The sequence below is a fragment of the Schistocerca cancellata genome, chromosome 5, assembly GCF_023864275.1.
Source record: "Schistocerca cancellata isolate TAMUIC-IGC-003103 chromosome 5, iqSchCanc2.1, whole genome shotgun sequence".
In the NCBI taxonomy this organism is placed as follows: domain Eukaryota; kingdom Metazoa; phylum Arthropoda; class Insecta; order Orthoptera; family Acrididae; genus Schistocerca; species Schistocerca cancellata.
The window spans coordinates 197,728,821-197,743,759 of record NC_064630.1 but is presented as its reverse complement, the minus strand read 5'-3'; the positions used below and the strand labels follow the sequence as shown (position 1 = coordinate 197,743,759).

General features: G+C 42.5%; 1 protein-coding gene across 1 annotated transcript in view; it reads right to left on the bottom strand.

Annotated features, from left to right (window-relative positions):
• LOC126187803 (dynein regulatory complex subunit 4) overlaps window positions 1-14,939 on the bottom strand; it is a 155,987-nt gene that overhangs the window by 88,739 nt on the left and 52,309 nt on the right. The window contains exon 5 of the mRNA XM_049929088.1: window positions 2,848-2,965. Within this exon, the coding sequence (XP_049785045.1) occupies window positions 2,848-2,965 (118 nt within the window). The remainder of the gene's footprint in view (window positions 1-2,847; window positions 2,966-14,939) is intronic.

Sequence of the window (14,939 nt, the reverse complement as noted above, 5' to 3'; positions counted from 1 at the left end):
TACAGACATTCATAATTAGTTCCAGGTGCCATGAGCTTTCCTGATAAAGGCCCTGCAGCATAACATCTCTGTACTCAATAATTGGGAGTAAAAGTATTTGTACACGTTTTTTCTCAGGTCAAGAGGGAAGAGCATTTTATATTTTTGCAGGGCATCAAAAGATTTTGATGGCTTCTTGTACAGTGCAGTTATGTGCTTAATACAATTCATATTTTCAACTATTATTACTCCTAGATTCTTTGCTGAAGGAGAGAAGTTGATAACTTTCCCATTTAGGAAGACAGTAGGGATTCCTGATAGTTCAGGCTAATGAACCTAGAATGACCAACCAGTACCACCTGGGTTTTGGATGGGTTGGGCTTTAATCCGATATCCTGTTTCCATTTTAATAGTGCACACAGGGCGGTACTCAGATTCTCGATAGCTGTCTTCAAGTTTATTTGTTTTGCAGCTGGAGGTCATCAGCAGACTAGTGATATTTGCAGTAGGACAAAACACTATGAAAAGATTATAGTACTTAATACTGAACTCTGGGAGGAGGGGTGGGGGGGGGGGGGGGTGCCTGATCCTCCTGCCTCCATTGTGACTTTATGGTGGTGGAAATCATGCATTGCTGGTAAGACATCAGGTATGAGTGAAATCATTGCAACACATTTCATGAGAAATTTGGGCTACCAAGTGTGGCAAGTAATATGCTGAAAGTCAACAGTGACAAAGGCTCTTCTGAAGTCTAAGAAACACATGATACTTCCCTTTTGTGTGTCCACGGCAAGCTTCAGATCATTTGTTGCCTTTATTAAGGCAGATGGTGTGCTAAGATGTTTACAGAAACCTGATTGGCATTCATCTGGTAGGTTGTTTGTAGTTAGGCACTTTGTTAGGTGGTCATGGACTATATATTCTAAGGTCTTGGACAGAGCAGGAACGACACCAACAGGTGGGTAATCAGAGGGTGCTGTGGTAACATTCTTTTAAGGTAGTGGTTTAACTAGTCCTTTTTTCCTGGCCTCCAGGAAAACACTTGTGATTAACGTCTGGTTGAAAATATTTGTTACGGTGGTCAGTAGCGGGTCAATAATAAGCTTCATCATTTGGACTGTGATGCCATCATATCCAGTAAGTGCTGATCTAATATGCATGATGTTTATTTATGGTATTGCAAGTAACGTGCTTTAGATAGAATTTTTTATGGCTACATTTTTTACCCCCATGAAGTAATCAGTGATTTTCTGTTCATTTGTCAGTGCAATACAATAACTGAACACTATATACAAACTGATGGCAGTGATCAGAGTATAACATAGGCTGCTATTATTAATACAATGAACCACAGGTGTCCAGTTTACTAATATCTGTTCTATTTCATGTTTTACAGGTCCAAGGCATGAAAATATTTGTTACTTGTTACTATATTTTGGTCTATGTAATGTTCATTCAGTAATTATTTCAGCTCCCATGGAGGTAAAAATTGTAATTCAGCAAATCTATTACTTTGATGCATTTATTTATTTTTTTAGATATTGTTGTTTGTTGTTTCTTTTATGCATAGGAGAGCACCAACTGGATGACATAGGTAACAGGTAATGGACTTAGAATAATTTCAGATGTTGCATGATTTGTTATCCCGTACACGGACCTGGAAGATGTAGGGCCCATTTAAGTTGTGCTGTTATCAGCAGCTGAGATCAAATGGCCACAATGGTGCTTTGCAACAGATTACGTAATCATAGAGCTAGCCGAGATTCAGAGGGGCCAGGATATTTAGGAGATGTTCCAGGGTGGCTAAGAAAGAAAAGAAAAAATCACTTCTCAGCTTTTGAGAAGATCAGTGTATCGTTTATTTAACCATTTGTTACATCTCTAACTTTTACATGTTCTCAATGTACCCTTTGCCACATGTTAGATACTATTATACACAGTCACATCACCAACTAACTCAAATTTCATATTCATTTCACAGCCACTGGTAAAAACAGATATATTGTCATCTTTAGACAATTTACACATGGGCAAGTAGGCACACACATACATTTAGCAATAAAAAAGTCCTTCTGGAAACTTCAATTTGCATTGCCATAAAAGTCTGGTATGCAATTAAATCATATGGGGAGAAAGTTTTCATGCTTGTAGCCAAAGAATATAATGCTGAATCAAGACAAAAAATGGCAACAGTATGTCATGCTTGATCAGTCTGAACATCAACATCTGTCAGGTTATGAGTGTTTTTTAGAATATCATAAACTTTGTGTTATGTTCATTTTTTAAACTTGTAAACTAGTAAATGTAATAATAAAACAACATATTATTAGTCAATTACACAGTATTTCTCACTTATGTATTCATCCTAGTCTTATCAAACAATGGAAAATCTGACGTGGAATAACAACAATACACAGAGCCACAACAATATCATATCCAGATGTGCTGGTAGTGATTGTATACCTACACTCACATAGTAATAGCAAGTTGTCTAAAAAGATATTCACTCAAGAAAGACACTGGGGCTGTTATTGATCCATAAGACAGTACAATGGAACTGTAAACTTTTAAAATGTAAAGTCATCTGGCATTTTCAGCTGCAAGAACAACAGTGGTGAACAGCAGAACAGTTTTGGGGGTTTCTGACAAATGGCTCTGGACACACTTACTACTAGTCAATATGCATTATATGTGCTCTGGTTATTCATTGATCTTTAATGTACGGTAATAAAAAATTTTCTTCCAAGTTATGTGTTGGCACATCATTTAAAGCCATCAAGGCCGTTTCTGTTCAAGGAGACTTATCTGCTGCTGATTATAGGGCTCATTTCTGTGAACAGTCAACTTTAGATAACATTTACCACTTACCTTGTATTCTGCCAAATTATTCTGGTGTTCATAAAGAAGATGTTTAACTTTTTGTTTGTAAATTTTTATTTCAGTCTGATGCTTCTCTTCAGCTTCTTCTATTTCTCGGTCCTTATTTCTGAAAAGACAGGAAACATGATGACACTAGTATTTACTTAAAATGCCAGGATGGTTCCCTTGAAAGGGCACGGCCGATTTCCTTCCCCGTCCTTCCCTCACCCGAGCTTGCGCTCCGTCTCTAATGACCTCGTTGTCGACGGAACGTTAAACACTAATCTCCTCCTCCCCCTTACTTAAAATGAATGACAGCACTAAATAGATGGCAATATTTGGCTGGAGAACATTATGTGATCAGTCAGTCAACTCTCAGAATGAAATCAGTCAAATAAATTAATCCAAACTGGACATCTCTTTCTCAGTAAACACATTTTATTAGTAGTAAACTTTCACTTACTTGTCATAAATAAAGTTAGTAATTAACAGTCTGGAAATATAGAGGAACTTGCTTTAGTTTCGAAAAATAAAACTGAAAAACCTCATAAGTTCTAAAATACCTAAAAGAAGCTCATAAAATAACAAATCACTTTCAGTACTGTAACAATAAAAAAAAGTAAGACAAGATCATGTAAATGCAGGACACCCAAATCACTTATGAACTTTTACATGAGGATAAGAAAATAAAAACTAAATAAAAATAAAAATTTAGTGAGATATGATGCATGAATGTTCTAGCCACAACACAGAAAATCAACATATCGGGGAACATTAAATAATGATGCAAGGGAAGAACTTCCATCACAAGATGCTAAGTCAAACAGGACACATGTAAATGTTAAGAAAGAGGAAAGATGAAGTATTTTATCACAAAAAAGGGGCAAAAAATATCCTGTCTTAACAGATAATGAAGAAGTCACATACAGTGACAGAGAAAAATATTGTATTGTAACTCTTGTGTTGTAGACTATTTTTCCAAGAGGATAATTTCCCATTGATCATTCAATCCACATTACAACTTTAAGGTCATATCATAACTTGGCGGACCCTCTCATCCATTTATTGTTCCTGCTATGTAAATACAACTGCTATGAATGCAAGGCATGTCACATCGAGGATTACAGTCTACTGTGGTCCTCTAAATGGGCAGGCATACAATGATGAAGATTCTGTACAGAAACACATACACTTTCTACTAACTCCTATGCTCTATTAGTGTTTATTCAATCATTACCAAATTGTTAACCAATGTAAACAGACTCATGCAAACTACGTGGAATGCTAATTCTACTATGACTGGAACAATTTGGTCACTTCAACTGGCCCATCAGAAATAAAAAAGTCTTGAGTACATCCATAAGATTGTAATGAAAAATCTAACAATAGAAAACCCAGGATGGATAGCCCTGCAAAAATACCAGCCCTTTCCAAAAGCCTCACCTTTTGTCCCATTGCCAAATTCAATCATGCAGGACTTGTTAAAGACCTTCTTTCCTTCTCCTGGTCCCTACATTGCAAACACTTTTTTGCCACCAATCCTACCAGACTCAACCAAAGACCAATGTTGAACCCTACCTCACTCAGTTCACTCCTCCATCCAACCGTGATCCACCTCACTGCCCTAAAATCATCCTCTGTTAACTTTCCAGAATTTCTTAACTGTGAACCTTGCCTCACCATCACCCCAAATCCCTCCACCCATTTCATACCAAGAACGCCCTTCCATACAGCCTAGCCACTATTGCATCTGTAGGGACAATTTTGGCTAGCCAAAAGACCTGCCAACATGAATAGAGAGGACGGGTACAAGCTTCCGAGGTCTTGGCTGCCTGCAATAGCAGGGCTACGGAGCGGCGGCAGAGCCGTGGCGGCCCATGCAGACACGCGGAAAGCCGCAGTAGTGGTCGCGAGCACGCAAAGCAGTGGCACGCCGCAGCCGGCTTCTGGACAGCATGAAAACAATGTGACGTCACAGCCATCACTTGTTCGCTATTCGTCCGTCTCCTCCAATGGAGTGGATTAATATAAAGACCAATAGAAAACAGCTATTTCAGCCAATGACAGATAATAAAGGAAACACCAATAAAGCATAGCTTTCACCCCTCGTCCTCCTCCTTTTACAGCCAATCAAGTAATGACAAGGTTTTCTCGTGCAGCTATTTAAGGAACCAAGTGAGTTTCATTTAGCAGTTTAACGTAAGGCCCTGATGAAGGCTAGCTGCAATGCTGGCCGAAACGTTGGCGCATTTTAAATTATGACGATGCGGTCTGATACCCTGAAGAATTTTATTGAAGATGACAACGGCCGCGGAAGCCTACGCTTACACCTCTTGTCATGCTGTGAAGTGAGGAATGTCCTACCCCCCTACCCCTATCCTTCTCATCACTCCCACAGTGGTACTCCACTGCCCACCAAACCTACATAATATCCTCTATCCTCATCCATCCCTACACAACCCCTGCTCCCAACCCCGTGACTCATGGCTCATATCCCTGTAATAGGCCTAGATGCAAGACCTGTCCCCTTCCATCACCACCTACGCCAGTCTGGTCACTAGCATCACCTATCCCATCAAAGGCAGGGCTTACTGTGAAACCAGTCATGTGATTCAAAAGCTAAAACACAACCACTGTGCTGCATTCTACATGGGCATGACAACCAACAACCTGTCTGCCTGCATGAATGGCCACCGACAAACTGTGGCCAAGAAACAGCTGGAACACCCTGATGCTGAGCATGCTACCCAACACAATGTTCTTCATTTCAATGACTGCTTCACAGGCTGGATCCTCCCACCAACACAAGCTTTCCTAAATTGCACAGGTAGGAACTCTCCCTGCAATATACCCTACATCCCTGTAACCCTCCTGGCCTCCAACTTTGTTAGTCATTATCCCTACCCATCTAGCCCCTTCCTTGCTTCCATTCCAGCACTTCACTTTTCCACCAATGAATCCTTAGTCTTTCTACTTCTCTCCTTTTGTCTATTTTGAAAAATGCTTTCTTAGTTGAAAGCTCATTTCCTGACAGTCTTTTTGTCTATATGTGACTCAGCATCTCCCCTATATGGTGAGTAGCAATGATCCTTTTCATTGATTTGCACTGAAACTATGATGATGAGGAAGATTTATCTTTATGGGTACCTGTAATCTAGAGAGGCCACATGCTCAGGTGGTGGATCAGGGATGCTTTCCAAATATAATGTGATGATAAATAAGGGGGAAATCAAATATCCCATATACCAGTACCATTGTCAGAAGGCAAAATGAACTGAAAAGGAATAACATTTTACTTGTGGAACCAGTAGAGTATTTATCAGTGCATAAAGAAAAGGAACCATATATTAAAACACTAGCACAAACCCACATAGGGAACCTCTGATTTTGATAATAAAGTAAAATAAATAATAGAAAAGAGATGGCATTTGATAACAACTTTATAGAACTTTTGGGTCTCATCCCTCTGAAATAGAGAGCTGCTTCAAGATCCAAATTCCACCATTAAGGACCTGTACAAATTTCAGATAGAAACAAGAAAAATAAGGCATAAATAGTGGCAACAGAAGACTTGATAGCTCTAAAGAAAATCTGACAGCAAAGACATACAGAATTTATAAAGGAATACAACTGTTTAGTCCAGCCAGCTGCTTATCTAGAAAACTGAAAATTGTGAACAATTTCACCAGCTCAACTGACAATAATGAGATGTCAGAGGTTCAAACGAATGTATCTTCACATTCCTGAACTGATGTTTGACCATGCTTAATTTCTTCTTATTAGTGCACTTGACAAGAGCACAATCCTGGATTGTGGTTGCTTATTTAGCTCCACTTCAGAAAACTAACCAGAGTCACAGATAAACTGAATTGCATTACACATGTTGTGACTTGCCGATCTTTCAAAGTGCCGCCGTGCAGTTACGCGCATCCTCTACATGCGGCGCTGTCTGCCTGCCATGCAGCAGCAGTGCCACCTAAGCGGCCAGCCAACCAGCCAGCAGCCGCCAGACTTGGACTCAGTTATGATTTGACTCTTAAAGTGTATACACGTCTTACACTGTTTACTTGATCTGTGACTTTCATGTATTGCGTCTTCCTTGAAATATATTTGTTCAACTTGAAGTTATAACAACACATTACCATAATTTTAAAAAGAGTTAAAAGTGGCAGTAAACCACCACAAGATTGATTATGACCAATGTGGGCTCACCATTAAGGTTCACAAAGTATGCTACTAACACAGCCTACACCAAGAGCAGTCAGTGCACATGTTACAACATCTACGTACAGCTCTGGAGTAAGTGGCTACTTTCTCTACCTAAGTGTCTCATATGATACAGTGAACCAGAAGTGGAGAAAAGGATTTGCATAGCTCATGCATTTTTTTGTGAACTGAAGTACTGACTCCTCTGGAATAAGGTATGGATTATATACTCAGAAATAATGATGTGTAGGGCTGTTCTTATGTCGTCATCATCATTACACGAATGTGAAAGACAGCCATCCCAAGATATTAAAAAGCTTGAGAGCTACCACCAGCTGAAACTTTATCAAGTGGAAAGAAAACATCACTAATATGCAAATTGTAGAAAGAGCTCAAATTAACAGCAATGACACCACTATTGTTAAATATTAGCTAATATGGTTCAGAGTGCAACGAGGCTTCTTTGCTAACTGTGTTAAAATCAATTGTCCTGTGATTACAGATTTCGTGGCACACTTACAATATGTTACAAGGCCTAACTAAAACAAGTCATTAAGTTGAGCAACATTAACCCAGATCCCTGAGGCATATTTGGTAAAGATAATAATTGCTGGTATCTTTAAAGAGAAGTGCTTTACAAGTGAGAAGTACAAGAGACAAGCACTGAAACTTCAGCCAATGCTATAATGACCTTTGCCTGTCACTGAGTGAACTGCATGTTGACACAAATTTAACACCTAAAATAGAACTGTATCATATAAAACAGATGCACAAGATACACCTAGCAGAATAATGAAAGAACATACATATTCTTAAAACAATGATTCAAACTTAGATGTCTGCTTGATTACTGACAAAATCAAATTAAAAAATCACTCTGGTACAAAGTAAAATTTGTTTCCCACATCCAGCTAAGAAAATGGGCATCCTATTCTCTGAATACTTTAATCAGTTATTTTTAACAATGTCTGCGAAAATACACATTGGTGATGATTTTGCAGCTGTACTAAATTTATGAAATTTAGCGCAGTTGTGGACTCTTTCTAACATTAGCTGCATTAGGTATAAAAATATTACCTATTGGTGACACATAAAAGTTTGTTCCAGCCCAGGATGTGAACCGGCATTTACCACTAGCGACAAGCGGGAAATCTGGGTTCAGGTCCCAGTCCAGCACAGATTTTCTTGTGTCACCAATGGGTAATATCTTAAAACCTAATGCAGTTAAGAAAGATACCAGAATTGCAAATGAAGATATGTTGCAGATGCTTTTTACTTATTCCACATCCACGAGGACCATTTCACTTGGGGTATGTGGAAGGTACATTAGGATATTTGTGTTTCTTTATAAATATTTATTTTGTATTCTTGTTTTTCTGACATGTTCTGTATCATGGAGGATCTCCTCACTATGGATCTATTTCAATGAAAAGTATATCTAATCTAATCTGAATTTAAAAAGTTATGTACAACAATTTGTACATCACATAAATCACACAGTGGTGAGTTCTCTACCAAGGGAAAGTGGCCACCTATTGCAGTACAACAATGTATTATTTCTTGATGTTCTCAATGTGATTTTTTTCTGCATCAAATACTGTAACTCCTCTAGAACATGAAATCTATACACAGTGCATCTGGGTTAACAAGAACATGATGAATGGAGCAATTGCCTCTGGAAGTGGCTTGGTAAAAGGGGGTGCCAGCTCAGCTCCCTTGCCCTTTATTATTATTATTATTATTATTATTATTATTATTATTATTATTATTGCTGTTGTTTCTTCTTAAATCATTACTGAGAGCAAAGGGCGATGACGTTTGGTTTGTGGGGTGCTCAACTGTGTGGTCATCAGTGCCCGTACAAAGTCCAAATTTTTCACAGTCCAGTTTTTTATGCAGTCCAATCTGGTCACTGTTACAAATGATGATGATGATGAAATGATGAGGACAACACAAACACCCAGTCCCCAAGAAGATAAAATCCCCAACCCAGCCAGGAATCAAACTGAGGACCCCTTGATCCACAGGTAGCAATGCTAGCCACTAGAGTGAGCATAGGAATGATGCATTTATGACCTCAGAGCCCAGACAACAGGCTTCATACGTTCAAACATGTGACCCAATCTGCAGCTGGTTGCACCCTGTCTGCTCAGTGCCTGCAAAAACAACCTCTTCATCATGTTGAACGAGACCTCAAGGCACATACAGAGAGTGTACAAGGAAATTCTTCCCACCCTTTGGTCCACTTCCCTAAGGGATACCATTGTTTATGATATATTTGAACTACCAACCATTGACAGACTTTTTAAATTCAGATTAGATTAGATATACTTTTCATTGAAATAGATCCATAGTGAGGAGATCCTCCACGATATAGAATATGTCAGAAAAACAACAATACAAAATAAATATTCTCTATTCCTCTGCATACACCTCTCCCTGGCAAGACACGCACACAGAAGGCTTCCTGACAGCTGAAGTGTGTCTCACTTGTCTATTATGGAGATCGGTGTAATATCTTGAGTTCACTCTGGTCTCTGTCTACCCCATATAGGGCATCTAAGTGCACCACTGAAATGTCACTCATAATGAAGTGAACAAGCTGTGACAGATCCTGTACTTAGTCTAGCAAAGAAAGTTTCCACAGGACAGAATAGTTCTTCTGGAACTATTGGTATCTATTGTACATGTCGCTTGATAGCCTTCCCAACACACCTATTTGCAGCTACTGCCAATCCTCTCACTGTAGTCAAAGTGACTGCCAGCTACTTATAAGCAACAAAAAATTCATCCTATGTCCAAGAACAGCATTCACAGGAGGGCTGCACTGGGGTTAGTGGAATATATTACAGAACACTAAACAAATAATTTTAAACTAAGCTTGACCATTCTCTTTTAATTTCTAGATCTAATATGCTAAAGGATTACAAGTCCCCTTTAAGAACTGAAGCACTTTACACCCAACAAAGAGATTTCTGTTATCACAAGAGACAAACATGGGATAAAGTTTATTAATTCCCTGAAGTTACCTGGAACTTCATTGTTTCAAGGTTTTGATCATTAACAAACTCTAAACTAGCACAAATATAGGATAAATGTAAATAATTTAAACACCTATTGAAAAGGAAAATTAAGTGTAACACACTGTGGTAGCTACAATATACACCACAACAACTATAACTCACAAATGCCAATTTACTATGAAATTGTTGTGCATGTCACTCATAACTATGGAAAATGATCCTTTTTTTGCTTAGTTATGCAATAAATAATTTAGGGTGTGCCTTTTTATTTTTTATTTTTTAAAAAGTACAAATAAGAGATAACACAAAGTCCTAACCATTTTAATGAGAACACAGCCCCAATATTACATACAGGTGCAGAGTACAAGCCACACTGAGTCCAAGATACAAATTACAATTCATCCCAAGAGCAGAGTCCGAGTTACTCCAAGTTACTACAAGGAAATACAATAATGATATGAGAGAGAGTACTCTCCTTTCCAGGGTTATATGAAGTTAGTTTGTTAATCAGTGTGCTGAGCTGGCACTGACTGTTGGCAGTGTGCACAGGCCCAAGTGCGGTGTTGCCTACTGAAGTTTGATTATTCCATTGCCTAGCAAGCGACACTATGCTGTGTGTGTGTGTGTGTGTGTGGTTTGAGGTTTTCGGGTGCTAAACAGTGTGGTCATCAGCGCCCAAACGCATAGAAACAGGAACACATGCGGTGAAGGGACAAAGATGGACAGCGAACAAGGAGAACGGCTAAAAGATACAGGCCTGACGCAGTTCCAAATCCTCTTATGCAGAGGCAAAACAAGATGAAAAGAAACGCACTAAAAAAGGAAAGGAAACACAAGGAAAAGAGAACAGAAATCGAAGTGAAACAAGTAGGTAATCGTGACTGGCGGACCTCTTACCTAAACCCTGGGTGAACCAGTTCTTACCTAAACCCTGGGTGAACCAGTCACCCAGCAGCACATTAAAATCCTCTCCCTAAAATCCGAGGCAACAAATTGGACAGGACACAAAACCGTAAGACCTTAACCACAGTCGTTGCGTCATCTTTCAAAATAGAGGGCAAATCCGGTGGCAAGGAAACCACCACCCTCTGGTCAGAGAATAAAGGACAGTCACGTAAAATGTGGCAGACAGTAATCTGGATGCCACAAGCACTGCAGATTGGGGGGTCCTCCTGCCGGAGTAAAAAACCATGCGTTAAGGGACTGTGCCCGATGCGGAGGCGAGTGAGGAGAACCTCATCCCGCCTGCACGACTGGTAGGACGTACGCCATGGCCACGTGGTGGCCTTGACCAGACGCAGCTTATTTTCACTGACTACCAGCCACTCCTCTTCCCATTGACGCATAACACGAAAACGCAAAAGGGAGGTAACAGCATGGAGGGGGATGGCACATTCAACAACGTGAGGAAGCGAACATGCATCTTTGGCAGCCACATCCACCAGTTCGTTTCCCCTAATACCCACGTGCCCTGGCACCCAGCAGAAAGAAACCTCCTTCCCCTGCTGTTGCAGGTGGAGTAGGGCATCGTGGATGTTCTGGACGACCGTATCCGCTGGGTACAAGTGTTGCATGGTCTGAAGGGCACTCAGGGAGTCAGAACAGATGAGAAACTTAAGACTCGGAACGCATTTCATCCGCTCCAATGCCCGCAAGATCGCAAACAATTCGGTGTCAAAGATGGTAAACGCCGCAGGAAGCCGTAACTTGACGACTCGATCAGGGAAAACAACAGCACAACCAACAGAGTCCCCCTGTTGAGAGCCATCCGTAAATACTGGTACATGGTCGGGATGCTGGTTTAAAATATCGTAAAATAAGGAGGTGAAAACAAACGCAGGAGTGCAGCTCCTCCGGTACTCTGACAAGTCTAAAATGACGCTGGGCCTCTGGAGCAACCAGGGAGGCAGGCGGGTAAAACCCTGGAGTTGGGGTGCCACACGCTCCACACCAAGGGACTCAAGCAAATGCTTGGCACAAATCCCAAATGGTCTCGTTGCCCTGGGGCGACTGGAAAAGAGATGTTCCATAGGCAGTCGGGCAACAGTAGGGTACGCAGGGGAGGTAGGACAGGCAAGGAATTGACACACCCGTCGCACCATGAGGAGTTTCCGCCAGATGGCGAGCGGCGGTTCCCCTGCCTCAGCATACAGGCTGGGGATGGGACTGGTATGGAAGGCACCAGTGGCAAGCCTGATACCCTCATGGTGTACTGCGTCAAGAATCTTCAGATACGCAGGCCTCGCTGACCCATACACGGTGCATCCATAGTCAAGACGCGACCGGACGAAAGCCCTATAAAACTGCAGCAGACGCGCCCGATCTGCTCCCCAGGACCGATGGCTTAGACACTTCAAAATATTCAGCGCCTTCAGGGCCCGCACCTTGAGGTCTTTAAGGTGCAGCAACCACGACAACTTGGAATCAAAAGTGAGGACCAGGAACCTCACAGTGTCTCTAAAGGGAAGAATGGTGTCCCTCAGACGCAATTCAGGGGAGGTAAAAGCACGTCGAGAACGATTAAAATGAACACACACACATTTGTCTGCAGAAAAGGTAAAACCTGTCTTCACAGTCCATGCCTCTACTCGCTTTATCGTAAGCTGCAGCTGCCGACTAGCAGTGACAAGACTGGAGGAAGAACAGAAAACAGCAAAATCGTCCACAAACAAGGAGCACTTGGCCGGACTCCGGATAGTGGACGTGATGCTGTTAATGGCGATGGCAAAGAGGGTGACACTTAAAACGCTTCCCTGAGGAACACCATTCTCCTGCACGTACAAATCAGATAGCACATTACCAACCCAATATCGAAAGAGGCGGCGGGAAAGAAAGGACCGAATGAAGATGGGGAGATGGCCACGAAAGCCCCACTGATGGAGTTGATTGAGGATAAGGCGGTGCCAAGTAGTGTCATACGCCTTATTAATGTCAAAGAATACACCTAGACAATGCTGGTTACATAGGAAGGCCTGCTGGATGGCCGCCTCAAGCAGGGTCAAGTTGTCTATAGTTGAACGACATCTCCGAAAGCCACACTGAGAGTGTTTAAGGAGCTGCCTGGTCTCGAGCAGCCAAACCAGGCAACGGTTGACCATGCGTTCCAATGTCTTCCCGACACAGCTCGTCAAAGCAATACTCCGATAACTACTGGGATGCATTCAGTCCTTCCCCGGTTTGAGGAGGGGAATCAAAATCGCCTCCCTCCATGAGTCAAGGAACGTGCTGGATGACCATATCATATCAAAACATTTCAGGAGAACTTCCTTGGATGGCAGCAACAAGTGCTGCAGCATGCTGTACAGGATTTGATCATCACCTGGCGCAGTATCATGAGCCACAGACAGTGCCGAATCCAGTTCCCACATTGTGAAGGGGCAGTTGTAGGGTTCAGAATTTGGAGACCAGAAGTCTAAGTGATCCCTCTCGATGGCAGTGCAGTAGCGGCAGAAATCTGGATCACAGTTAATAGTGGCAGTAGATTCCGCAAAATGCATGGCCAGTGTCTGGGCAATGTCTCTCAGCGCCATGAGTAGACAACCCTGATGCAGCAATGCCGTGACAGGTAGTTGGCTGCGTTTCCCGGAGATCCTCCTGATGGCTTCCCATACTTTCGTAGAACTAGTGGAGTTGGAGATGGAGTTCAAGAACGATTGCCATGACCGTCATTTGCTCTCTTTAATCACTCGCCGCGCCTTGGCCCTTGCCACCCGAAAGGCCGCAAGATTGTCAGCTGAGGGACGGCACTTGAAGTGGCGCAGAGCTGCACGGTGGGCTCGGATGGCTGAGCGGCACTCAGTGGTCCACCAAGGGACAGGACGCCTCTTGGGATGACTTGAGGACCATGGGATCGACAATTCAGCAGCATGGGAGATCACGGCTGTAACATGGTCGAGCCATTCGTGGACGCTGGCACGGTGTTCCAAAACAGCTAAATGGCAGAAAAGTGTCCAGTCAGCTCTGCAGAGGTGCCACCTGGGCGGCACTGGTAATGCCACAGTCTCATCCAGGAGGCAAATCCAAAGGGGGAAGTGGCCACTAGAATGGAGGTCAGTAGCAACCTCCCACAGAGCAGAATCCGCGAGTGCTAGAGAGCAAAAGGAAAGGTCAATAGCTGACGACGACCCAGAAGCAGTACAGAAATGAGTGGGAGCACCAGAGTTGAGGATGCACAGTTCTTCGGACGCCATGAGGCTTTCCAGAATGCGACCCCTGGGGCAAGTAGTCGTAGAGCCCCATAAGACATTATGAGCATTGAAATCCCCCAGAAGGAGAAATGGGTGGGGGAGTTGGCTAATAAGGTCTGTGAGAGCCTCAGAGTCTATTGCATCCTGAGGCGGTAAGTAAACGGAACAGATTGTGAGTCTCCGCCCCACAAGAAGGTCAACTGCAACTGCTTGCAAGTCCGTGACGAGAGGGAGCTCAGATGAGTGGTGCATGTCACGGGCAAAAACCGCAACACCACCCTTTGCCCTTTCCCCCATCAGATCATCTTTTCGATACACGGTATAGCCCCGTAAAGAAGGAGCATCAGTGGCCCGAAAATGTGTCTCTTGAAGACATAAGCACAAAGGGCACTCTCGTACAAGGAGTTGTAATTCGGCCACATGCGTTCTGAACCCATTCAGGTTCCACTGTAATATGGGAGCCAGTGATCAGGGTGGCTGAATTTTCACCCTGCCTCTGTGCTTTGGAGGAGAGCCCGTACTGGCCGGAGATTTATTCCTGGGGCGAGAATATCGCCCCCGGTCGACATCAATGTCCATCAGCTCCAATGGCGACCCAAGGGAGATGTCAGACAGTACGATGGCATCGTCATCGGACTGACCCTGACTAGTCTCCTCAGGTGGCAAAACCTTCACCTTCGGCGTC